The sequence below is a fragment of the Pan troglodytes genome, chromosome 10 (genome assembly GCF_028858775.2).
Source record: "Pan troglodytes isolate AG18354 chromosome 10, NHGRI_mPanTro3-v2.0_pri, whole genome shotgun sequence".
In the NCBI taxonomy this organism is placed as follows: Eukaryota; Metazoa; Chordata; class Mammalia; order Primates; family Hominidae; genus Pan; species Pan troglodytes.
The window spans coordinates 130,651,039-130,675,548 of NC_072408.2; the positions used below are offsets into that span (position 1 = coordinate 130,651,039).

At 44.9% G+C, this 24,510-nt stretch overlaps 1 protein-coding gene across 1 annotated transcript in view; it reads left to right on the forward strand.

The window, feature by feature from the left end:
* Positions 1–24,510, forward strand: part of DNAH10 (dynein axonemal heavy chain 10) — a 174,117-nt gene that overhangs the window by 66,104 nt on the left and 83,503 nt on the right. Inside the window, exons 26-35 of the mRNA XM_054663807.2 lie at positions 3,277–3,430; positions 5,849–6,082; positions 8,136–8,258; positions 11,219–11,452; positions 14,094–14,317; positions 18,454–18,723; positions 18,825–19,008; positions 20,767–20,901; positions 21,538–21,690; positions 23,700–23,888. Of these exons, the coding sequence (XP_054519782.2) occupies positions 3,277–3,430; positions 5,849–6,082; positions 8,136–8,258; positions 11,219–11,452; positions 14,094–14,317; positions 18,454–18,723; positions 18,825–19,008; positions 20,767–20,901; positions 21,538–21,690; positions 23,700–23,888 (1,900 nt within the window). The remainder of the gene's footprint in view (positions 1–3,276; positions 3,431–5,848; positions 6,083–8,135; positions 8,259–11,218; positions 11,453–14,093; positions 14,318–18,453; positions 18,724–18,824; positions 19,009–20,766; positions 20,902–21,537; positions 21,691–23,699; positions 23,889–24,510) is intronic.

The following is a 24,510-nucleotide window of genomic DNA, read 5'->3' on the forward strand; positions in this document are numbered from 1 at the left end:
TTTAATAGTATATTTTAATTAACTCAATATATCCCAAACATTATTTCAACATGTAATCAACATGAAACATTTATTCATGAGATATTTTACATTCTTCTTAAAAAATATGTCAAAGTGCAATGTGTATTTTATATCTATAGCCTATTTCAACCTGGGCTTGCCCCGTTTCGAGTGCTCCATAGACACGCGTGGCTTGTGGCCACCATACTGATGGGATAGCCAGCCCTGTGGGTGGGACAGAGGGGGCATGGGTCTGTGTTTATTTGGTGATGGCACCACACAGACACGAATTAGGAGTTACAGTCCTCATTTGTGAGTTATGCTTCCGCTCGTGTTCCTCTATTCCTCGGTCATGTTTTCCAAAGTGTGGTCATCTAGTCATGCCATGACATCAAGTGACTTCATTTTCCCTAGTGAGAAAGTCATCCCTTCTTTGGTTCCCTTCCTATCCTTGAGTTCACACTGAGAAAGTCTCTCGTAAGTGCTGGCTTGTTTTCAACACCTGTTACATCTGTCTCTCCCTCTCAACAAGGAGCAGGCAGCCCTCAGGCCCTGGTGACGTGGAGTCTTAGCCCTCTTTTCACTGTCTGCTGGCTTCCCTGGAGCACTCACCTTTACCTTTGCAGACTTCAGTTTCCTCATCTGTAAAACTAGGTAGAAGTAGGCATTTTCTAGCTAAAGTTCTCGGTTTTATAATCCCATAACCCAGTGTTTCTCAAACTTTGGTCCTGTCTCATCATTTTTGTCAGATCTGAGTATCATCTATGCCGTCATGGCTTTATATTTTTCTTCCTATCAGTTTCTTTTTTATGGAAATGAATGTTATTCTAAAAAGAAACTTCCACCACCACTGTAAAGAGAAAACCAAAAGCTCTTGCCAGAAATAGAAAGTAATTATTAAAAAAAAAAAGATAGCTCAAAACAGTTGCCTGTCTCTGAGCCAGAGACCTTCGCTCTAAGAAAAGTGAATGACCCTGGGGAGGGACTGAGGACACAGCGTAAAAATTAAAGAAAGAGGAAAGAAACACAAAAGGTGGCTTGCCAGTCAAAACAGGTTTATTTTAGAGAAAACAAACCTGAGAGGGGATTCTGGCCAAGTTAGGTCAGAGCCACACTCTCTTAGAGACTAAGAGTTTTTAAGGATTTAGGGTGGGAGAGTTTATCCGAGGCTTGGACTGCTTCTGTGTCTCTCTGTTGTGCTTATCTGGGAGGGAGAGTTGTGTGTCTATTCCCATTCATTTTTCTGCAGCAGCAGGCATACTCACCGAGTCTGCTTTTAGCTCCCCTATCTTAGTGCACCTGAAGGGAAAGGAATGTTCTTATTAAGGTCCACTGTTTTACTGGGACCCATTGTATAAGGGTGAAGTTTGGCAGTTACCCAAGAGACTTCCTCCTCTCCTCCCTCTGTGCCTGAGCTGTCTTGTCTATGTTTTCCTGTCTGCTCTTTCTGGTGGCTTGTAGTTAGAAGATAAGTGATTTCCTTAAAATGCATGGGCTGGAAAGGGAGCTGGACCTTAAAGTGGCGGTGTTTGTCCAAGATGAGGTTGCTCCTGCTCTGTCACACAGAAGCACAAAGAGGAGACTTTCCCTTCGATGTAATTTACTGTAATTGAAAGGACTGGGCGGGAACTGGAGAGGGAATCACTCTCTCCTAGTGACTCAGGGCTGAGTTATGTTGAGTGTGGACCCTCTAATCCACCACCAGGGTTATGTCACAGGCTGGCCCCAGGTCCGCTCTGCCCACATGCAGTCCATCAATCGCCGTGACATGGGTTTTGTGAAACAGAAAGATTTATTTGCAAGGCCGCCAAGCAAGGAGGCAGGCGAGCAGCCCTCACATCTGCCTTCCTGAAGATAAGGCTTAGGGATGTTTAGGCGTTAGGGGAGTGGGGTGGTCGAAGTCGAGGGGGAAGGTGGTTGGTGGTGGGAAAAAGGAAGTAACAGGTTCATTCTGAGCAAGTGTAGCTGGGGTTCACAGCATTTCACAGGACATAGGCACAGAAAGTGGGGGCGTTGACATGGCCTGAGGGTGGAGTGTTTGGCCTTCCAACGTCAAAAGGCCACCTCTGGGGCACTTGCACAGGCCCAGTTGAAAGGTCAGTGGTCTCAACCAGTTGGAACTGGACAGAGGAGTTGGTTCAACTTTCTGAAAAACAACCAAAGTCACCATCGCCATCGTGGCCTGTGAATGTTATCCATAGTAGCCAGTGAAGGTTAAGTTTCAGCGTTCAGTGGCGAGACCTTCAGCTTCATGGGAAAAGGGGGAAAAAAATAAAAAGCAAGTGACCATAAGCCACAGAGCAGGCACTGATGACCCTTACCCTTCAGTTTCAGTTCTGACACCCTCCTTCCTGTCCGTGCTGTGCTAGGCCAGGGGGTTCAGAGACCGATGAACCAGTAGGGCCTCCTCTCTGACCATTTCCATGGCCGTGTGTGTGTGTGTGTGTGTGTGTGTGTGTTTACAACACTCAGTGATTCAACACTTGCTGCTCACGTGCTGGGTACGTGGCGTTCTGCTGTCTAGCGTCATGCTTAGCTGCCTTACTCACACCCATTCCATATACACAGAACTAAAACATGGGTAAATTCACAGGCCAAATGCAAACCTTAAAGGAAGGCCAGTCAGGTGAAGAGCAGAGCTGCCCCCGTTGTGTCTGTGTGCACAGGAGTCTGCCCCGACTGTCCCGTCTGAATGGGCCCCTTCGTACCTCCTCTGGCACGCTGCAGTTTTCTCATAGTACTCAAAACCCTATGTCATTATTTAATTTATAGATTTGTTTATTGTTTGTTGTTTGTCTCCCCAAGTAAGTGGCAGGTTCTCTGAAGCTAGGAGCCTTGCCCTTGATAACTCTGTACCCCTGTCCACTGCCTGGCACGGAGTCAGCACTGAAATATTTATCAAATGCACGAGAGCTCATAATTTACATGAGGCTCTCAAAAAGGCTGAGTGATTCAACAGAGGTTGAGGTCATTGGTCGAGAGACTATGACAGAAGCCGTTCCCAATAATTAAAAGTTGTGTATTTTATGAGAAGGCTGTGAAGACTAGTGTATAGTGTATACAGTATTTTGCAAGATGTTGTTTTCCGGTTTAACTCTGGAGGCCAGTGGGATTTTGGAGAACTTTGGGAATATATTTCTAATGATGTCCTCATGTTGCAGAATTTCATTATAAGAAGTTTACAAAATGAGATTTGTCCTGTGATTTAAATGGGAGTAATTGAACTCCTTACTAAATTCAGTAAGCATAAAGATTTGAATGCTGATGTGCTTTCAGGCATTGGAAAGAACTTATGGAAAAAACGTCTGTCTTTTTTGAAATGACCGAAACGTTCACCTTGGAAAATATGTTTGCTATGGAACTGCACAAACACACAGATGTTCTCAATGAGATTGTCACAGCAGCAATCAAGGAGGTTGCCATTGAGAAGGTAAGACTTCAGTTAAAAACAGGCTGGAGAAAACAGTCTTTTTTTAATTCAAAGAGAAAATAGGGAGAACTCATCTATACTAAAAAAGAAAAAAATTAGCTGAGCGTGGTGGCATGCCTTTAGTCCCAGCTTCTTGGGAGGCTGAGGTGGGAGGATCACTTGAACCTGGAAGGTGGAGGCTGCAGTGAACTGTGATCGCACCATGGCACTCCAGCCTGGGTGACGGGGTGAGACCTTGTCTCAAAGAAGAAAAACAAACAAAAAAGAGAAAATATATTTGCTCTAGTACCTGATGTACTTCAGTAATAAAGAATTATTTGTTGTAGAAATAGAATTTCTGCTTTAATTAAATTTTTTGTTGTTCCCAATTGTAGTTTCATTTTCCATTGTTTAAAAAATTTTTTTCTTATTGTTTCTTATTTATTTATTTATTTTGCCATTGATTTTTAAATAGATGTAATGGATGTTCATGGTAGAAAATTGAAAAAAAATTCATAATCCCACTACCTGAAAATAATTATTAACTTTTTAGTGTATTTCTTTCCCTACTTAAAAAATGCATGCACACATGTATACATATGCATACACACATACTACTCATATATGTGCACATACACCCATGCATTTGTATGCACTAACATACACGTACACAGGTACACACATACACATACCCCTACACATATATGTATATAGTCAGGTGTCACCTAATGGCAGGGACACATTCTGAGAAATGTGTCCTGAGTTGATTCGTGATTGTGCAAACAAACCTAGCTGGGATGACTACTGCACACCTAGGCTATTGGGTAGAATCTATTGCTCTAGACTGCAATCCTGTACAGCAAGGAACTATATTGAGTACTGTCAGCCATTGTAACCTAATAGTACCTGTGTATCTAAACACAGAAAAGGTACAGCCAAGGCCGGGCATGGTGGCTCACGCCTGTAATCCCAGCACTTTGGGAGGCCGAGGCGGGTGGGTCACGAGGTCAGGAGATTGAGACCATCCTGGCTAACACGGTGAAACCCCGTCTCTACTAAAAATACAAAAAAAATTAGCCGGGCATGGTGGCGGGTGCCTGTAGTCCCAGCTACTCGGGAGGCTGAGGCAGGAGAATGGCATGAACCCAGGAGGCAGAGCTGCAGTGAGCCGAGATCGCACCACCGCACTCCAGCCTGGGCGACAGGGCAAGACTCTGTCTCAAAAAAAAAAAAAAAAAAAAGAAAAGAAAAGGTACGGCCAAAATATGGTCCAATAATCCTATGGGACCACCATTATATATGAAATTCATCACTGAATGAAACGTCCTTATGCAGTACATGACTATACATAGTACACCACACATGTATACACATGTATATGCATGTAGACACATATGCATGCAAACACACAAAATATACATACAGTGTGCACACAGTGTACCTAACATATACACATAATGTATACACATGTGTACATATGCACATAATGTACATACAGTGTACCTAATATACACACGTACACATAATATATATACATGTATACATATACACATAATGTACACACAGTGTACCTAATATATACATGTACACATAATGTACACTATGTATTCGTATACACACAATGTGCACACAGTGTACCTAATATGCACACGTACATATAATGTACACACATATACATATATACACAATGTTCAATGTACCCAATATACACATGTACACATAGTATATACACATGTATACATATACACACAGTGTACACAATATACCAAAGATACGCATAATATACATATAATGTACACATGTACATATGTATACACATATACATATGTATCGATACAGATTTTTTTTTTTTGAGACAGGGTCTCCCTATGTTGCCAAGGCTGGTCATGAACTCCTGGGCTCAAGCAATCTGCTCACCTTGACCTCCTGAAGTATTAGGATTACAGGCATGAGCCACCGCACCCGGCCTCGATATAGATTTTTTGTTTTGAATATGAAATCATAAGAGGCATATCATTTTGTAATTTGGTTTTTGTGTGAGTAGAGTAAGCACAGGGGCAGGATCTCATAACTGTGCAGACTTCGGGGGCAGACTGTGGGGTTTAGACCCTGTTTCTGGGGCTCAGTAGCTGAGCTTCATGTCTGAGCCCCAGTTGCCATCTCTGTAAAATGTGGGTGATAATAATCCCTACCAATATACTTTGAGGTATTTGCTTTGAGGACTGAATGAGATTGTGTATGTGACATGCTTACCTGCCACATAGCGAATGCTTGATAAGTGACAATTATTACCATGACAGAATTCCAACTTTTCAGGAAACAGACCCAGGACTCCGATTGCGTTGTTGGCCAAAAGCAAGCTAAGGAAGGTGTTTTTGGGTTGGGGCTCGGTCCTTTCAGTTCGTGTGCCTGAATCATTCTTTTTCTATTCCTGAACAGGCTGTGAAGGAAATCCTAGACACGTGGGAAAATATGAAATTCAGTGTAGTCAAGTATTGCAAAGGCACACAGGAGCGAGGCTACATCCTGGGTTCTGTTGACGAAATTATTCAGTCTCTTGATGACAACACTTTCAACCTGCAGAGCATCTCAGGAAGCAGATTTGTGGGGCCTTTTCTGCAAACTGTTCACAAATGGGAAAAAACGCTTTCCCTAATAGGGGAAGTCATTGAGGTGAGAGAAAAGATGAACAAAAGATGGATTAGAGCCAGTGCATAGCAGTGGCTTTTATATGAGGATATTTTGTGTTTAGAATTTTATATGAGGATATTTTGTGCTTAGAAACAAATGATCCTCTTTCATACTTTTTTGTCTTGATTTATTTTGAGGACAAGAGTGCATGATCAAAGGAATTGATCTGAATTTTTATTTTACTGAATGATTTTCATTTCCAAGATTCCTAATTGCTTCTTTTTCATATATCTCTGTTTTTCTTTGATACTGTCCTGTTCTTGTTGCAAGGATGCTTTTGCCTCCTTGATGACACTGAAAATTAGAAACATATTTATTTTACATTCCTTTTCGATTTCTCTACACTTTTTAAAAAAATGTCTGTTGACTCTCTCTTGTGGTGGTGGATTTTCCTCTGTGTGATTTTGATTTTTTTTTCTAGCTCATCTCACATGTAGTTTTTTTCTTGTGTTTGCTTCACTTTGTCATCTGTTTTTGCAGCCTCTTTAACCTGAGGCCTGTCACACTGGGAAGTAGCAAGGTCTTATAGTAGGTGGTTTGGGGCTTTCTTCCTTTTGGGCAATACTTGTCCAGACCTCTGTGAGCAACCCAGGCTCACTGCACCATTTTTGTGCGGTTGCCTTTTTTTCCTCCCAGACCACAGGCAAGCACCTTGTTTTTGGCCACAATCCAAGCCTTGGGTGGGATGAAGCCAGGCCTGGTTCACTGGCCAACTGTGTGATCAGGCCTCCATCATGCCTGGGCTTCCTTTCCTTGCTTTTTTGTTTGTTTGTTTTGTCTATGACTTTGTGTTAGTGGAAGCTCTTATGTGGGATATAGCACTGTTTTTTAATTTGTGAGTTAAAAATTTTTTTTTAGATGGAGTCTTGCTCTGTCACCCAGGCTGGAGTGCAGTGGTGCCATCTCGGCTCATTGCAACCTCTGCCAGCCGGGTTCAAGTGATTCTCCTGCCTCAGCCTCCCGAGTGGCTGGGATTACAGGCATGTGCCACTATGCCTGGCTAGTTTTTGTATTTTTAGTAGAGATGGGGTTTCACCATGTTGGCCAGGCTGGTCTTGAACTCCTGACCTCAAGTGACCTGCCCACCTCTGGCTCCCAAAGTGCTGTGATTATAGGCATGAGCCACTGTGTTCAGTCAAAAAATTTTTTTATTGAGGTAAAATTTAAATAACATAAAACTAGCGATTGTAAAGTGCACAATTCAGTGACATTTAGTACATTCACAGTGTTGTGCAACCACCACCTCTAATTCCAGATTTTCATCAAACCAAAAGAAAAGCCAGTACCCCTTAAGCAGTCATTCCCTACCCATCTCCTCCCCCAGCACCGGGCAACCTCCAGTCTGTTTTCCGTGTCAATGGATTTACCTATTTTGGATATTTCATATAAGTGGAATGACACAATATATGATCCTTTACGTCTGGCTTTTGTCAGTTAGTGTGATGTTTTCCAGGTTCATCCATGTTGTAGCATGTGTCAGTGCTTCCGTCCTTTTTATGGCCCAATAATATTAAATCATATGGATTGATCACATGTTGTTTTTCTATTCATTGGCTGATAGACATTTGGGTTGTTTCCACCTTTTGGCTATTGTGAACAGTGCTGCCATCAGCATTCATGTACAACTACTTGAGTCCCTGTTTTCAATTCTTTTGGGTCAATACCTAGGAGCGGAATTGCTGGGCACATGGTACTTGGCTTACTTTTTGAGTGTCTGGCATGGCCTGTCCTTTGCTGTTGTGGGTCACAGGCTTCGCCCCCTTCTCATAACTAGAAGTTTTCCTACCTGTGCTGGGCTGCATGGAGAGCTTTCTTTTGCTTTTGAGTGTGGCCATTAGTTATGCTTTCCCCAGCATTCCCATTCATTTGGAGTGGAGGGGAGCTGGCCATGCAGATGCTCACTCTGTCACCTTGCCTGGAAGGTCCTCCCACCTGAGTTGCTTTGGGTCTGTCTCGTGTCAGGGTGGGGCTTTGCCATCCACTTTTGGAGGTATCTGATAACCCCTGCTGACACTGACCTTTTGTACATTTACAGATTTGGATGTTGGTTCAGAGAAAATGGATGTATCTTGAAAGTATTTTTATTGGTGGAGATATAAGATCACAACTTCCGGAAGAGGCAAAAAAGTTTGACAACATCGATAAAGTATTTAAAAGGGCAAGTGACTCACTTCTATTTTAGTAATGAAAGAAGGGCAGCGATTTGAGATATTTGTACCTTTTTATTTGCACATTGTATTTTCTCCATTAGTAGCTTCTCTCTCATTTTTTAGAGACAGGGTTTTGCTCTGTTGCCCAGGCTGGAGTGCAGTGATGTGATCGTGGCTCCCTGTAGCCTTGAAATTATGGGCTAAAGAGATCCTCCTAACTCAGCCTCCCAAGCAGCTGGGACTACAGGCATGTGCTGCCATGCTCAGCTAATTAAAACATTTTTTATAGGGATAGGATCTTGCTATGTTGTCCAGGCTGGTCTCAAACTCCTAGCCTCAACTGACTTTCCCACATTGGCCTCCCAAAGCACTGGGATTACAGGAGTGGGTCACCTTGCCTGGCCCACTAGTAGCTTCTGAATTTTTCGTGTCATTATTTATGACCCTAATCTGTCTAGTAAAAATTCCCATTTGATTTTTAGCTGCTGGCATATGACACTGAATCTTTTTTACATTTATTATAAAAGCAATATTTGCTTGTTTAAAATATTTTGAAAATGTAGAACAGTGGAAAAATGTATCTCTCATGGTTCTGTCACTTTAATGGGACCACTTTAACATGTCAGTATATTCCTTTTATCTTTTTCCTATGTGTATAAGTTTAAAAAGCATAATTGTAATATATTGTGTACAACTTTATATCATAATTTTCTCTTAATATTATTATGAGAAACAGTTCATATTAGGAAGTCATCTGAGAAAATAATTTCATGGCTCTCTATATTCCAGGGAGTGGGCTGACATTAGTTTAGTTGATTACTCTCCAGTAATTTGACATTTTGTTTGAACAGAGTTCTTTGCTTTCATAAATAATGTACAGGTTCTTGCCTAATGCTTTTTCCATAGTTAGAGTGAATATCTTAAGATAGATTGTTAGAAAGCAAATTGCCCGTGAAAGGGTATGTGTATTTTAAAGTCATTTCCAAAAAGGGTTGGACTGGTCATCACAGTGGCTGTAGTTAGTGTGGCTGGGATTTTAACCCAGCTCTCTTGCTCTCAAAGCCCGGGTATTTTGCTACTTAGCTTTGCTGCTGTGTTCTTTAATTATAGGTGGCCAGTTCATGTTTTGATCTCTTTTATCCACTAGAGTTTATAACTGTTTCATATAATTGTTGCATAAGCTCTTTTTTTAAACTTAAAAGAATTGTACAACACATATCAGGCTGGACGGTGACTCACGCCTGTAATCCCAGGACTTTGGGAGGCCGAGGTAGGCGATCACTTGAAGTCAGGATTTCGAGACCAGCCTGGCCAATATGGTGAAACTCTGTCTCTCTCTCTTTTTTTTTTTTTGAGACAGAGTCTCGCTCTGTCACCCAGGCTGGAGTGCAGTGGCACAATCTTGACTCTCTGTAAGCTCCACATCCTGGGTTCCGGCTGTTCTCCTGCCTCAGCTTCCCGAGTAGCTGGGACTACAGGTGCCCAACACCACGCCCGGCTAATTTTTTGTATTTTTAGTAGAGATGGGGTTTCACCGTGTTAGCCAGGATGGTCTCAATCTCCTAATCTCCTGACCTCATGATCTGCCCACCTTGGCCTCCAAAAGTGCTGGGATTACAGATGTGAGCCCCTGTGCCCAGCCGGTGAAACTCCGTCTCTACTAAAAATACAAAAAAAAAAAAAAAAAAAAAAAAAAAAAATTAGCCAGGCATGGTGGTGCATGCCTGTAATCCCAACTACTCGAGAGGCTGAGGTGGGAGGATCGCTTGAACCCAGGAGGTGAAGGTTGCAGTGAACTGAGATCGTGACACCACTCTAGCCTGGGTAACAGAGTGAGACTCTGTCTCAAAAAAAAAAAGAAAAAAGAAAAAGAAGAATTATACAACAAATATCATTTCATTACAGAATACTTTAGAAATTACAAAAAGCCAAGAAAAAAAAGAAAGGAAGAAAAAAATACCTATAATCCCCTTGCCCAGGGTAACCATTTTAATAGTTGAGCATATATCTTTCCAGAATATTTATTCCTGCATAAACATACAAATAGATATAAATAAATAACATTCTACAAAATATGATTGTTCTTTTTTTTTTTTTTAGAGACGAGGTCTTGCTTTGTTGCCCAAGCTGGAGTGCAGTGGTGTGATCATAGCTCACTGCAGCCTCCAACTCCTGGGCTCATATGATCCTCGCCTTGGCCTCCCAGGTAGCTGGGACTGCAGGTATGCACCACCACACCCGGCTAACTTTAAAAAAAAAAAAAAATTTTTTTTTTTTTTTTTTTTTTTAGTAGAGATGGAGCCTTGTTCTGTTGCCCAGTCTGGTCTCAAACTCCTGGTCTCAAACAATCCTCCTAATCCTCCTGTCTTAGTCTCCCAAAGCACTGGGATTACAGGATTGAAAATAGAATCATTCTTACCAATGTCACTGGCTATTTTTATTGAACAGTTTGACCTATTTCAATAAATACACATCGAAATTATCACTCACAGCAGATGATTGACCTGTTGCTGGACATTGAGGCTATTTCTTTCTTTTTCTGCTATGATGAAGAATGCTGCAGTGAATATTCTGTATATACAAATTGCTCACAGTGGAATTGCCAGCTTCCTTTACTCAGCAAGTGTTGAACGGGCGCCTACTGTGTGTAAGCACTTCTGTAGGGTGGGGTGGGGCTCATCAGTGAACAAAACAAAAAAATCCTTTCCCTGCGCAGCTGGCCTTCTTATGGGATAACGAAAAGAAAAACCAGAAACCAGTTAGTTACATGTAGTACATTAGAAGGTGCTAAGGATATGCATGTTTAAAAATGATAAATGGATCCCCTGAAAGCCAATGGCACTGGGCAGCTTGTCAGTTTTGTCTCGGCCGTGCCTGGGCTCTGGTGAGTGCCTGTTCTGGGCTCAAGAACAGTGTCTCCGCTCTCCCTGCTCACCCTGCTTGACGGCTCTCCTCTGTTCTGGTCCAGATCATGGGTGAGACCTTAAAAGACCCCGTGATCAAGAGGTGCTGTGAAGCCCCAAACCGCCTCAGTGACCTACAGAACGTCAGCGAGGGCCTGGAGAAATGCCAGAAAAGCCTCAACGACTACTTAGATTCGAAGAGAAATGCTTTCCCAAGGTTCTTCTTCATTTCTGATGATGAGTTGCTTAGCATTCTGGGGAGCAGCGACCCACTCTGCGTCCAGGAGCACATGATCAAGGTCAGCCCTCTGGGTGTGCAGGGGCTCCCCGTGTGAGCCTTGGAACCGCCTTCGGTCCTCCCTGGTTCCCTTTGCCATGAGGTTCAACCCAGAGGGTTAAGACTGAAATGCTGCTGGAGTTGGTTTTTTGGTTTGTTTTTTGAGACAGGGTCTGGCTCTGTTGCCCAGGCTGGAGCGCAGTGGTACAATCATGGCTCATTGCAGCCTCCACCTCCCCAACTCAAGTGATCTGCCACCTCAGCTTCCTGAGTGGCTGGGACCACAGGTGCACACCACCATGCCTGGCTAATTTTTATTTATTTTTTGGAGAGATGAGGTCTCACTGTGTTACCTGGGCTGGTCTCTAACTCCTGAGCTCAAGCAATGCTCCCACCTTGGCCTCCCAAAGTGGGATTACAGGTGTGAGCCACCACACTCAGCCCTCGAGTTTTAATTTGAAGTGTAAGCCTGATGATATTCACTGAGTCTGAAATCACACCAGATTCAGCTATTTTTCCACAGTCCAAAACCTTTCTTTTTATAAACTAAAAAAACAAAAAACAAAAAAACCAGAAATATATGAAGACTAATATATTAAATAGGGAGGCATTAGAGGATAGTGGTTTAGCACATGGACTCTAGAACCAGATTGCTGGGGTTCAAATCTTTGCTCTATTCTGAGTTTCTGTGTGATCTTCGGCAAGTTCCTTGATCTCTCTGGACATCACTTTCCTCGTCTGTGAATGGACATAACCCCAATGGTTACCTGTTTCAGTGGAGCTGTTATAAAAATGAAATGAGTTACTATTTATAAAGTACTTTGAACAGTGCCTACCTTTCAATGTTGGCTAAATAACCCTCTCCACTACCCAGAATTGGCACTTGTTACCATTTAGTCATGTTTGGTTTGTCTCTTTTTTTTGTAAAGTTGTACAAATTTGCAATACTTTTTGTCCCCATCCCCATTCATACTTCCTCTACTTTCTTTTCTATTTCTTTTTTTTTTTTTTTTTTTGAGACAGAGTCTCACTCTGTCGCCCAGGCCGGAGTGCAGTGGCGCGATCTCCGCTCACTGCAAGCTCCACCTCCCGGGTTCACGCCATTCTCCTGCCTCAGCCTCCCGAGTAGCTGGGACTACAGGCGCCAGCCACTGTCATGAATTTGTTATGATTCCTTCCAGACCACAATTTCACACTTTTTAAATAAATGTGTATGTATCCATGAACCATTTCCTGAATGGCAGGAAACAACAGAGAACACTGTCCCTTGTGATAGAGAACAGAGGCTGGCCAGACATGATCTTTGGCCTGCTAATCAAAGCTCTTTATCTAGCGTCAGCCTGGGCAGGGGCTCTGAGCCTCGGCGCTGCTGGCATTTGGGGCTGGATGACTCTTTGCTGTGGCTGCTGTCCTGTGCATTACAGGACATTACGTAGCATCCCTGACCACAACCTACTAGATGCCAGTAGCACCCCCTCCCTAGTTATGACAACCAGAAACATCTCCAGACATTGCCAATGTCCCCTGGTGGCAAAATCATCCCCGGCTGAGAATGAGTGTTGCACGGTAATTCCTCCATTCCAAATTAACAGAGCACTTAGGAACGAGTGCTTTCTCCCATTACTTTCCCTTTAATCAATGCTAACTTCCTTCTTAAAGTAAGATTCATATTTTTGACTGCATATTTTTCCTTTCTCAAAGGGGAGGCTTCTTCAGTATTCTGTTTCCAGTTTTTTTTTTTTTTTTTTTTTTTTTTTTCAGACAGGGCGTTGCTTTGTTGCCCAGGTTGGAGTGCAGTGGTGTGATCACAGCTCATTGCAGCCTCTACCTCCTGGGCTCAAGCAATCCTCCCGCTTCAGCCTCCCAAAGTGGTGGGATTACAGGCATGAGCTGTTGTGCCTGGCCTTCTGCTTCCACTTTTGTAAACAAATATTTTACTGTTGTAGAAAAATACAGTGTTAGGAATACTTCATTTACTGTTCACCTCTTTTGCAAACCTCTGTTTTTATTCTTTAAAGCCTGTTTATTGCCTTCCTCTCCTCTCTGATTTGTGAGTGCCTTGTATATGGTGGGCCCTAAAGGACTCATTGTCCTAAATGTTATTCTGATTAATAACAATGATAATAGTCAACAAATGCCAAGTGTTTAACAGTGTTTCAGCATTTGACTCAGATTGTTTCATTTGATTCTCCCAAGCCCACCTTGTTAAGTGCCATGATTGTGTTTATTCCAGGCAGAGTGAGGAGGAGCAACTCACCCATAGTTGCTCAATTGGATAGTGGGGAATCTGGGATTCCATCACAGGTCTCTGTTCACCAGCCTGGGGTGTTAATCACCCTTCCACCTCCTCCACGTTCCACTGGCTCCTATGTCCAGATACCTCCCCACTCCAGCAGGGTTAGGGACAGAGTCTGTCTTCTTTTTCTTTCTCCTTTCAGTCCTCCACAGATCTTTGCACAGTACAGAGTAAATGAAAATCCCCAATAAGTGTCTTTGGGATGACCACACAGGTGGGTGAACGACATCCATCTTGCCTGCGATCTCGGCTCACTGGTTGCCATTGCTTGCATCGTGGCAGCTCTGCTGGATGGAGCACCGCTGGCTGGTCTTTGATTCCAGAACTCAGTGCAGGTCTTACAGGGCTGCCTCTCCCTGTTTTGCAGATGTACGACAACATAGCATCACTGAGGTTTAACGACGGCGATAGTGGAGAAAAACTGGTGTCCGCGATGATTTCAGCAGAAGGAGAAGTCATGGAGTTTCGGAAGATCGTGCGGGCTGAAGGGCGCGTGGAGGACTGGATGACGGCAGTTTTGAATGAGATGAGAAGAACTAATAGACTAATTACCAAAGAGGCTATTTTTAGATACTGTGAAGACAGAAGCAGGTAAGGCTGCGAATGTGGACATGCATTGCTCTATCCAATTCATAGTCATAATGGATTAATTTTAAAGGCTTGGAGTAGATTGGCTGACATTCCAAATGAGGTTTTGTTTTTTTGCAATAGGTCATTAGTGGACAGATAGATGTCTTTATTTTTATTTTTTTGAGACAGGATCTTGCTCTGTCACCCAGGCTGGAATACAGTGGTACAATGGCTCACTGCAGCCTTGACCTCCCTGGTTCAAGAGATTCTCCCACCTCAGTCTTCAGTGTAGCTGGGACTACAGTTGTGCACTACCATGCCTGGCTAATTTTGTACTTTTTTGTAGAGAGGGAGTCTCACTGTGTTGCCCAGGTTGGTCTCAAACTCCTGGGCTCAAGTGATCCTCCCACCTTGGCCTCCCAAAGTGCTGGGATTACAGGTGTGAGCCACTGAGCCCGGGCAGTCTTTAGTATATGTGCTGCCCAAGCGAGCACAAGATAGCAGTCTTTCAATGATCACCCGATGCAGTACTCTCAAAGTGTGCCCCCTGGTGGCAGCACAGGGCCCCTGGGATTGTTAGAAATGCTGATTCTTGGGTCTTACCCTGCACCTGCCCATCAGAACTCTGGGGGTGGGGCCTGAGGATTTGTGTTTTTGCAAGCTCTCAGGGGATTCCCAGCACCCTTAGCGTGTGAACCCCTGACTTAGTGAACCACCAGAAACTAGGCGTTTAGTGGGATTATGTGTATGTAACGTTGTTTCTAAAATATTTACTGAATTTCCAACATTCTTTGATTTTTGTGGCTAGAGAGGCTTCAGGATATCATGCTGAGCCCTGCCTGCTCCTAGCAGCTGAGTGCAGTCCAACTAGAAATACAGAAAGCCTCTTTGGCTAACTTATTCTATTAGATTAGACAGGATCCCCCGTAAAGTTGGAGAATATTTGGCAGGGCCTTCGTGCAGACATAGAATCTTTCTTGTTATCATGAGAACACCATCCTCTTGATTTTGTACACTGCCTTTTTGATTTTACAAAGTGAAAACATCTACTTAAAAATTATTAGCGAATAGCATAATATTTATTTGATTATGATCCTGCTGTTTCTGAGGTACTGAGGCATATCAAAAATTTGTTTGCATCTTTATGTGGATACGTTCAGTGGATAAACTGGTAAAACTGGATGTCTGGAAAAATTTTTTTTAAAGCTTTGATTTAAAGCAGTTGCCAATTTCCATGGTGCAAATATTCCTGCCATGGCTGATTTCAAAGCTAAATGAAATAAGTGGTTTAACAACAAGCTTGCAAAATTCCAGAATATTCGACAGTTAGTCTTGTGACAGGAGGTGGCCCTAGCATTCATTTAACTAATATTTCTTCAACCCCTGCTCTGGGCGATTTGTTATGCTAGATGCTATTTCAAAACTGAACTAGACAGAAATCTCTGCCTTCTGTATGTATTAATCACTGAATGTTTTAAATTATCTTTTCTGCTCCAAAATACTGTGAAGTTTACACCAGCATCAGTTGATTTTATTTTCACGATAGCTACCACTTTGCTAGGGCATTGCTACGTTTGGTAGTGCTTAGTTGGTGGAAGAGAGTAAGGGAATGCAGCCTGATGGACTGAAAAAGATCTTTTTCTCATCCAAATGCTCCTTTGAGCACGTGAACTTGTTGCTTCCAACAGGGAGAATAGTTGACATGAGCGTGTGGTTTTCTTTGAGCTGATACATGTGGCATCACTGAGAAGTTAGGGCCAGCTGTATCTAGTCCCAGGAAGCACCAGCATCCCGGGATTTCTTAGCTTTGCCCTGGTCATTTAATCTTCTCTGATCCTATGGCCTCAGCTGCCACCTCTCCCTGTTTCTGATTCTAGGTTTGTCGCGTCCTTTACAAGGCCCGTCTTTGTTCATCATTTCGGTGTCGTCCTCTGGGCCTTCATAATCTTTGTTGTCTCTCTCCTGATGTGTAGGAATCATGGATATAAGTGATCTTTAGGTTTTCGCTGCACCACACAATTTTAAAATAAAACAACAAAGGTCAATGTTATTTTTATTGCTTTTCCTACTTATTTATTTATTTATTTATTTATTTATTTATTGAGACAGAGTCTCGCTCTGTCACCCAGGCTGGAGTGCAATGGCGCTATCTCGGCTTACTACAACCTCCGCCTTCCAGGTTCAAGCGATTCTCCTGCCTCAGACTCCTGAGTAGTTGGGATTACAGGTGCACATCACCACACCCGGCTAACTTTTGTATTTTTAGTAGAGACGGGGTTTCGCCATGTTGGCCAGGCTGGTCTCGAACTCCCGACCTCAGGTGATCCGCCGGCCTCGGCCTCCCAAAGTGCTGGGATTACAGGCGTGAGCCAAAGCATCCGGCCTCCTACTCTTTTAAATTTATTTTGCCATTAACTGTAGGTCATCAAGATAATGACTATAGTAATCCGCAGTCACTTTTCCAGTATTGGCATTGTATTACTGTGTTTTCACACTGCTATACAGAAATACTCAAGACTGGGTAATTTATAAAGAAAAAGGTTTAATTGACTCACAGTCACGCATGGCTGGGGAGGCCTCAAGAAACTTACAGTCATGGCGGAAGGCAAAGGGGAAGCATGAAAGGACTCAGGAAACTTACAGTCATGGCGGAAGGCAAAGGAAAAGCAAGTACCTTTTTCACAAGGTGGTGGGAAAGAGAGAGAGAGAAGGAGGAACTAACAACCACTTATAAAACCATCAGATCTCATGAGAACTCACTCAGTATCACGAGAACAGCATGGGGAAACCGTCCCCATGATCCAATCACCTCCCACCAGGTCCCTCCCTCAACACCTGGGGATTACGGGGATTACAATTTGAGACGAGACGTGGGTGGGGACACAGAGCCAAACCATATCAGGCATTTACAGCTCTGAGTCCATTATTTTTTAAGTGCAGTTTAGAAAAAAAGCTTTGTCTAAATGTGTCTCAAGGCAATCACAAGCTTTGTAAGTTAGTGCCTCTGGAGAGGACATCCAAGTGGCCAATAAACATGAAAAGAGGAGAAACCCCCCGACTCAGCAGGATCTGTACATTAAGGGAGGATGAGATGTTTCGTTTCACTTTTCAGACTGGCAAAAATTCAAAAGCGTGTTACAACCTGGCCTGCAAACCTGGGCAGTGTGGTCAGAGATTATGAAATTCTTTGTTGGAATTTTAATTTTCTTTCTTGAGACAGGGTCTTGCTCTGTTGCCCTGGCCGGAGTACAGTGATGCCAGCTTGGCTCACTGAAGCCTTGAGTTCCTAGGTTCAAGCAATCCTCCCACCTCAGCCTCCTGAATAGCTGGGACTACAGGCATGTACCACCACATCTGGCTAATTTTTGTATTTTTGGTAGAGACAAGGTTTCGCTGTGTTGCCCAGGCTGGTCTCAAACTCCTGAGCTCAAGCAATCTGCCCCAGCTTGGCCTCCCATAATGCTGGGATTACAGGTGTGAGCCACCGTGCCCAGCCTGGAATATTGTTTTACTTCTTACAATAAACCTCAAATACTAAGTAAGTTTGAAAACCTATAATCAAATATTTTATTTTATTTTATTTTTTAGAGACAGGGCCTTGCTCTGTCACTCAGGTTGGAGTACAGTGCACAATCGTAGTTGGCTGCGGCCTCCAACTCCTGGGCTCCAGCGCCCCTGGAGTAGCTGGGACTACAGGCACGCATCATTATACCTGGCTAGTTTTTAATTTATTTTTTGTAGAGATAGGGTTTTGCTATGTTGCCCAGGCTGGTCTTGAACTCCTGGCTTCAAGTGATCCTCTTCCTTGGCCTCCCAAAGTGTTGGGATTACAGGCGTGAGCTACCACGACTGGCCCCAAACATTTAAAAAGTGATCTGGCATCTTTCTGTGCAGTCAGGTACCTGCAACATTTTTTGTGGAGAGAGGCACCCTCGGCCTGGAATTTTACTACCTAGTCGGAGATAGGTAACATCTTACTCTCACCTAAGTCTTACTCCCCTGACTTACTTAGGTAAACAAATATAGGCACTTGCTTACCTAAAACCTTGACTTTGCCCTCCCTATTCCAGATCAAAGAAATAAATTCCTGAAGGGACTGTTTTGGGTACCAGTCCCCAGATTGATCAGAGCCTCTTACAGGTGTGCGTTTTCTGCAGAGTCGACTGGATGCTCCTGTACCAGGGCATGGTGGTGCTGGCCGCCAGCCAGGTGTGGTGGACCTGGGAGGTGGAAGACATCTTCCACAAAGCGCAGAAAGGGGAGAAGCAGGCCATGAAGAGCTACGGCAGGAAAATGCACCGGCAGATCGATGAGTTGGTAACGCGCATCACCATGCCGCTAAGCAAAAACGACAGGAAAAAATACAACACTGTTCTCATCATTGATGTGCACGCCAGAGACATAGTTGATTCTTTCATAAGAGGCAGGTGAGCATTTTCCGGGGTCACTGGCATTTCAAAAGGGACCCTTTGTGGTCCGCTGGTCTGTCTCAACGGTTTCCACTTCCTCCACCTTTCTTGCCGTCCAGCATCCTGGAGGCCCGAGAGTTTGAATGGGAAAGTCAGTTGCGGTTTTATTGGGACCGGGAGCCGGATGAGCTGAACATCCGCCAGTGCACGGGAACCTTTGGCTACGGCTACGAGTACATGGGCCTGAACGGCAGGCTGGTCATCACGCCCCTCACCGACCGGATTTACCTGACGCTCACCCAGGTGACTGCCAGCCTGGCACTTGTGCTTACCACTTACCTTGGGGCAGGGCATTTTCTCTAAGCTTCAGGTGTGATGACTGCAGTGATTGAAATAGCAGGGGAGATCATTGCTTTGAAATCTCGAAAAGCTTTTCCATTTGGGATGTGACCCGATTGTCACCATTTGGGATTGGCATGTAAGTGTGGCCGTGCTTAGCCACTGGTACACTGGTCCCTAGGTAATGGTGTGTCGGGGGGTATTGGTAGAGGCCAATGGGAAAATGCAGGAATGTCAAAGGTGGTGACTGTTAGGGCAAGTGTGATGTGGTTTTGCACATCTTGTGACAGCTTTTATTCCAGAATATATCTGTTCAAGTGAACGGCCTTGGATGATAGAGATAGCGTCTCCCTCCAGGACAGAGGGTAAACTTGTTTGCTGTACAGGAAATGAAGATAACACTTCCATCCAGGCAGAGCTTGGGAAGGTTTGCAAGCAACCCCCAAGACTGTTTGTCAGATGCTTGCTAGTTTTCTTTTTTTAAATTAGAGATGAGGTCTTGATATGTTGCCCAGGCTTGCCTTGAACTCCTGGCCTCAAGTGATCCTCCCACCTTGGCCTCCCGAGTAGCTAGGACTATAGCATGCACTGCTGCACCTGGCTACATTGGTGGTCTCTTAGGCTCACAGTTTCTCAGCTGTGACTCATACCCACTGTGGATGTGGCATGCACCTGGGCCCGTCTCCACATCACAGTATGGGATTTGCGGGGACAAGGATAAAGGGAATGAGTGAGAACAGGAAGCCCCTGCTGCCTCCTGTGCTGTGAGTGATAAAGTCCTTTGTTTTTGAGAAAAAGAGTGTCATCTTATCTGTATTGGTTAGGGTTCCACAGAGAAATAGAACCAATAGGACATAGCTAGCTAGCTGGATGGCTGTCTGTCTGTCTGTGTATCTATCTATCTATCTATCTATCTAATCTATCTATCTTATCCATCCATCCATCCATCCGTCCATGCATCCATCCATCTACATATCCATCCATCCATCCATCCATCCATCCATCCATCCATCCATCCATGTGTCTATGCATCCATCCATCCTATTATCTATCTATCTATCTATCTATCTATCTAATCTATCTATCTATCTATCTGTCTATCTATCTATCTGTCCATCCATCCTGTCTATTTATCATCTCGATCATCTATTTTATCTATCTATCTATCTATCTATCTATCTGGATATTTAGGAGGAGATTTATTATGAGGTATTGACTCATGTGATGATAGGGTCTGATTACTCTCACAATCTGCCATCTGCAAGCTGGAGGACCAGGAGGGCCAGTAGCATTTGAAGTTCTGACAGTGAGAGAGCCAATAGTGTAGACTCGTGTCTGGGTCTGAGGGCCTGAGAACCCGAAGTGCCAAGGGTAGAAGCCCAGTGCCCTGGCTCAGTCAGTCAGGCAACACCAGTGTAACCTCCCTCCATCCTTCTGTTCTGTTCAGTCTTTAATGGATTAGATGAGGCCCACCCACTTTGGGGAGGGTCATCTGCTTTTCTCAAATGCTAATCTCTTCCTGAAACACACTCATGGACACTCCCAGAAATAATGTTTAGCCAGCTACCTGGGCATCCTGTGGCCCAGTCAAGTTGACACATGAAAGCAAACACCACATTCTTTCTCTATTCTGCACCTATAGTCACAGTGATGAATTTGGAAATGACACCCATTTCCTTCTGTGCACCAGAAAACATATGTTTTGCATTTGGCTTATAACAGGCGCTGTCCATGTATCTGGGTGGGGCCCCCGCCGGCCCAGCAGGAACCGGCAAAACCGAGACCACCAAGGACCTGGCGAAAGCCTTGGGCTTGCTCTGTGTTGTCACCAACTGTGGCGAAGGCATGGATTACAAGGTAAGGCCTGGCTGTCACCTTTGGTACTGGCTCATTAGGCAGAGAGCTTAAAGCAGGACATGGCATTTCACCTCCTAGTCTTTGACATGACGACAGTGGGAAGAAGCTAGTAGAAAACCTTCCACCACCACAGCCCCAGAACCTAAGTGTGTCTCCTTAAAGATCCTGCTTTGTTAGCAGGATGTAGAGCAAGAGTCCCGGATTTACTACCCTAGTAGGGTCAGGTAGATAATGTACGTGAGTAAAGCAGCCAGCAGACAAGAGAGTGGTGGGATCTGTGGCTAACCGGAGAGCAAAACTCCATGTAAAGAGGGCGCTCCGTCCAGCTTTGGTTCATAATCACCATTTGGGAAAGTGGACCCAGCATTGCTAGATTTTCCCACATTTCAAGAGAAGAGAAGAGAAATGGAGTTTTACACAAAAATCTGGATTTGTAAAATCCCAAGTAGGAGCCAGCCCATGAGGGGCCTTGGAAGTCCTGCCAGAAAAATCCACTAGTCAAGTGGCTGGTCACCTGCTTCTCTGCCAATCAGTGATCTCATTGTTTGCTTTAATTTAGAAAATATATCCATAAATGTGTTGCTTGCAGTTTTAAAGATGAAAATTGCCCTTGTCCTGACATGTCTTTCTTCCTAGGCCGTGGGGAAGATTTTCTCTGGCCTGGCACAGTGCGGGGCTTGGGGCTGCTTTGATGAGTTTAATCGAATCGATGCTTCTGTGCTCTCCGTGATCTCCTCCCAGATCCAGACGATCCGAAATGCTCTGATCCATCAGTTAACCACGTTCCAGGTGAGACACATGAAGCCCCCGGGACCATGTCCCTAGGATGGAAGCTTGCCAAGTATGGTAAGCTTCCTCTGAAGCGTCAGTTGCTGGGCCGTTGACACTCCAGACCAGGCTTCCTGTAGAAGATCTGTTGGTTTTTCCAATTGAGATGATTGGGTTTCCAAAATTATCATCATTGATGATAAGGTTTGTAATAGTCCAAGGACTTCACACTGACTCCAGACACAGAACCAATAGTTATGATGGGGGTGGAGCAGAGTTCTCAAATAAGTGATGTGCAGGGTCCCCTAGAAAGGAAACAATATTCTTGGTGACTTCCCAAGTTTGAGAAAACCTGACTTAGAAAGCGAATGTTCCTTGCAATCACATTATCACAGTGAACAAGAAATTTTGCCTTCATAGCTTGTGAAGTTACGGCATCATAACAAGCAGGATTTGCAAGGTTATCAAAGTGAGAAGGCAGAATTTTAAAACAATTGTTGAGAATTCACCAATTTCTCTCTGCCAGAGAATATGTTTGCAGACTTGAGTTTGAGAAGTCTGCATTAAATTACACCAGATTAAGCTGGATCCAAATTTGGAGAAACATGATCTTATTATGTAATTTAGGTGGCCCAGAAGGGGATTCTCTGAAAACACAGGACCGGCGTGGGTGGGCCATTTCCCCACACCGGGGCCTTCTGGGTCCCTCGCTGTCCTTCTGCCTCTGTCCTCCCCCCTCCATGCCCTGCACACTTGTCACTAAGCCACTTGCTCCACAGTCATACCATGCCTTGTGACACCACATGTGTCCCCATCTGAGTGGAATTGTCCCTTCTTCCCTTCACTGGAAAACTCCTATACATCCTTTAGAGCCCCATTCCAGGATGAAAATTCAGCTTGAGCTGGTGGCCCTGTCATCTCACATGCGTCCTCCTCAGATCTTGGCAGGGCTCACTGTTAAGAGATTGTGTCAGCTGGAGACTGTTCAATATTTTCAGGATTCCAGTAAAGGGTCTGGATAGATTTCCCTTTGATGAGGTCTTTTGAGGGATTTTTGGGGCTGAGCTGACTGCTCCCGAGAGAGGGAATTAACCTGCAATGTATATAGATTTCCAGAAGCTGTGTTTCTCAGAGCCAGGAGGCAGCAGCTATCTGCTCTTCCCCCTGGGCCATCTGGGCCATCTGGGCCTCTTGTGGGATACTGAGGCAGGGTAGGGATGGTCTCAGGGCCGACCTGTGAGTCAAGGCAGTGGCCTTGTTTTGGGGGAGGCTGGCTGTCTTCCGGGCTGCCCTCTTGTTGGTGATGCAGACTGTGCCTCCTAACAACAAACATTTCTGTCCTCTGCCTGGCTGGTGGACAATCAAAAAAAATAAAATAGAAAACTTCACCGAGAGACGACCGGACTCAACCTTCAGCTAAAAAGGCTAAGAATATAGGGATTTCCGTGGTTTGTTGGTACCTAGGGCAACCAGAGGAATGAAGACTGGTTTCTTGAGGGGTTTGAGGTGGGATTCTTTAGGCAGGAGTGACTGCATGAAGTCCAGGCACCCGCAGAAGGTGCAAAGCCAGGTGAGAGGAATGGAAGCCGGCGCTGTGTGAGGTGGTGGGCTGGGCACTCCCAACCTGGGCTGTCTCCTTTCATCGCCACAGCCGTGCCACGAGGTGGGTTGCATTTCTGTTGTGCAGAAAAATAAACTGAGACTCAGAGAGGTTAAGTGACCTGCTGAGGGTCACACAGCTTCTTGTATCAGCCCCAGGCTCTGTGCTTCGCCAACCTGGGCCCCTTCTCCAAGGTAGTGCCCTGGGTTCAGGTCCGAGTTTGGGGTTCCACTGAGACCTGCCCTCCCCAAGGCCTTCAGCGAGGGGGGCCCTGCATTGAACACCGGGGAGGGAAAAAGAGACAAGTGGTGTTGTCAGCCTCATACCATGAAAATGAATCGCCACGCAGCTCGCCGCTGGCCCCCTTTCCAAGGGGCTGGCCGGCCGGGCCACCTAACTGCTTCTTTCTTTCTTCCTTCTTGCCCTCCAGTTTGAAGGGCAGGAGATTTCCCTGGACTCCCGCATGGGCATCTTCATCACCATGAACCCCGGCTACGCAGGCCGCACGGAGCTGCCCGAGTCGGTGAAGGCGCTGTTCAGGCCTGTGGTCGTGATCGTGCCCGACCTGCAGCAGATCTGTGAGATCATGCTCTTCTCTGAGGGCTTCCTGGAGGCCAAGGTGGGGGGCCTTGGCAGCGCCAGGTCGTGCAGTGCAGACTTCACCCGGGTCTGCTTCCAGACTGGGGATCTAGGACGCGTTAGCTCCGTGTGGCTCTTCCAGACTGGGGACCTAGGATGCGTTAGCTCCCTGTGGCTCTTCCAGACTGGGGACCTAGGACGTGTTAGCTCCATGTGGCTCTTCCAGACTGGGGACCTAGGATGCGTTAGCTCCCTGTGGCTCTTCCAGACTGGGGACCTAGGACGTGTTAGCTCCATGTGGCTCTTCCAGACTGGGGACCTAGGATGCGTTAGCTCCGTGTGGCTCTTCCAGACGGGGCCTAGGATGTGTTAGCTCCATGTGGCTCTTCCAGACTGGGGACCTAGGACGTGTTAGCTCCACGTGGCTCTTCCAGACTGGGGACCTAGGATGTGTTAGCTCCATGTGGCTCTTCCAGACGGGACCTAGGATGTGTTAGCTCCGTGTGGCTCTTTGATTTTTGTTTTTTTTTTTTCTGCTCTGTCTCTCTTCTTCCTCCCCCACCTCTTTTTAAATTATAACTTTTAATTTTGGAATAATGTAAGATGCACAAGAGGTTGCAACAATAGTAGCACGGACTTTCCAGGTGCCCCTTCCCCATGAG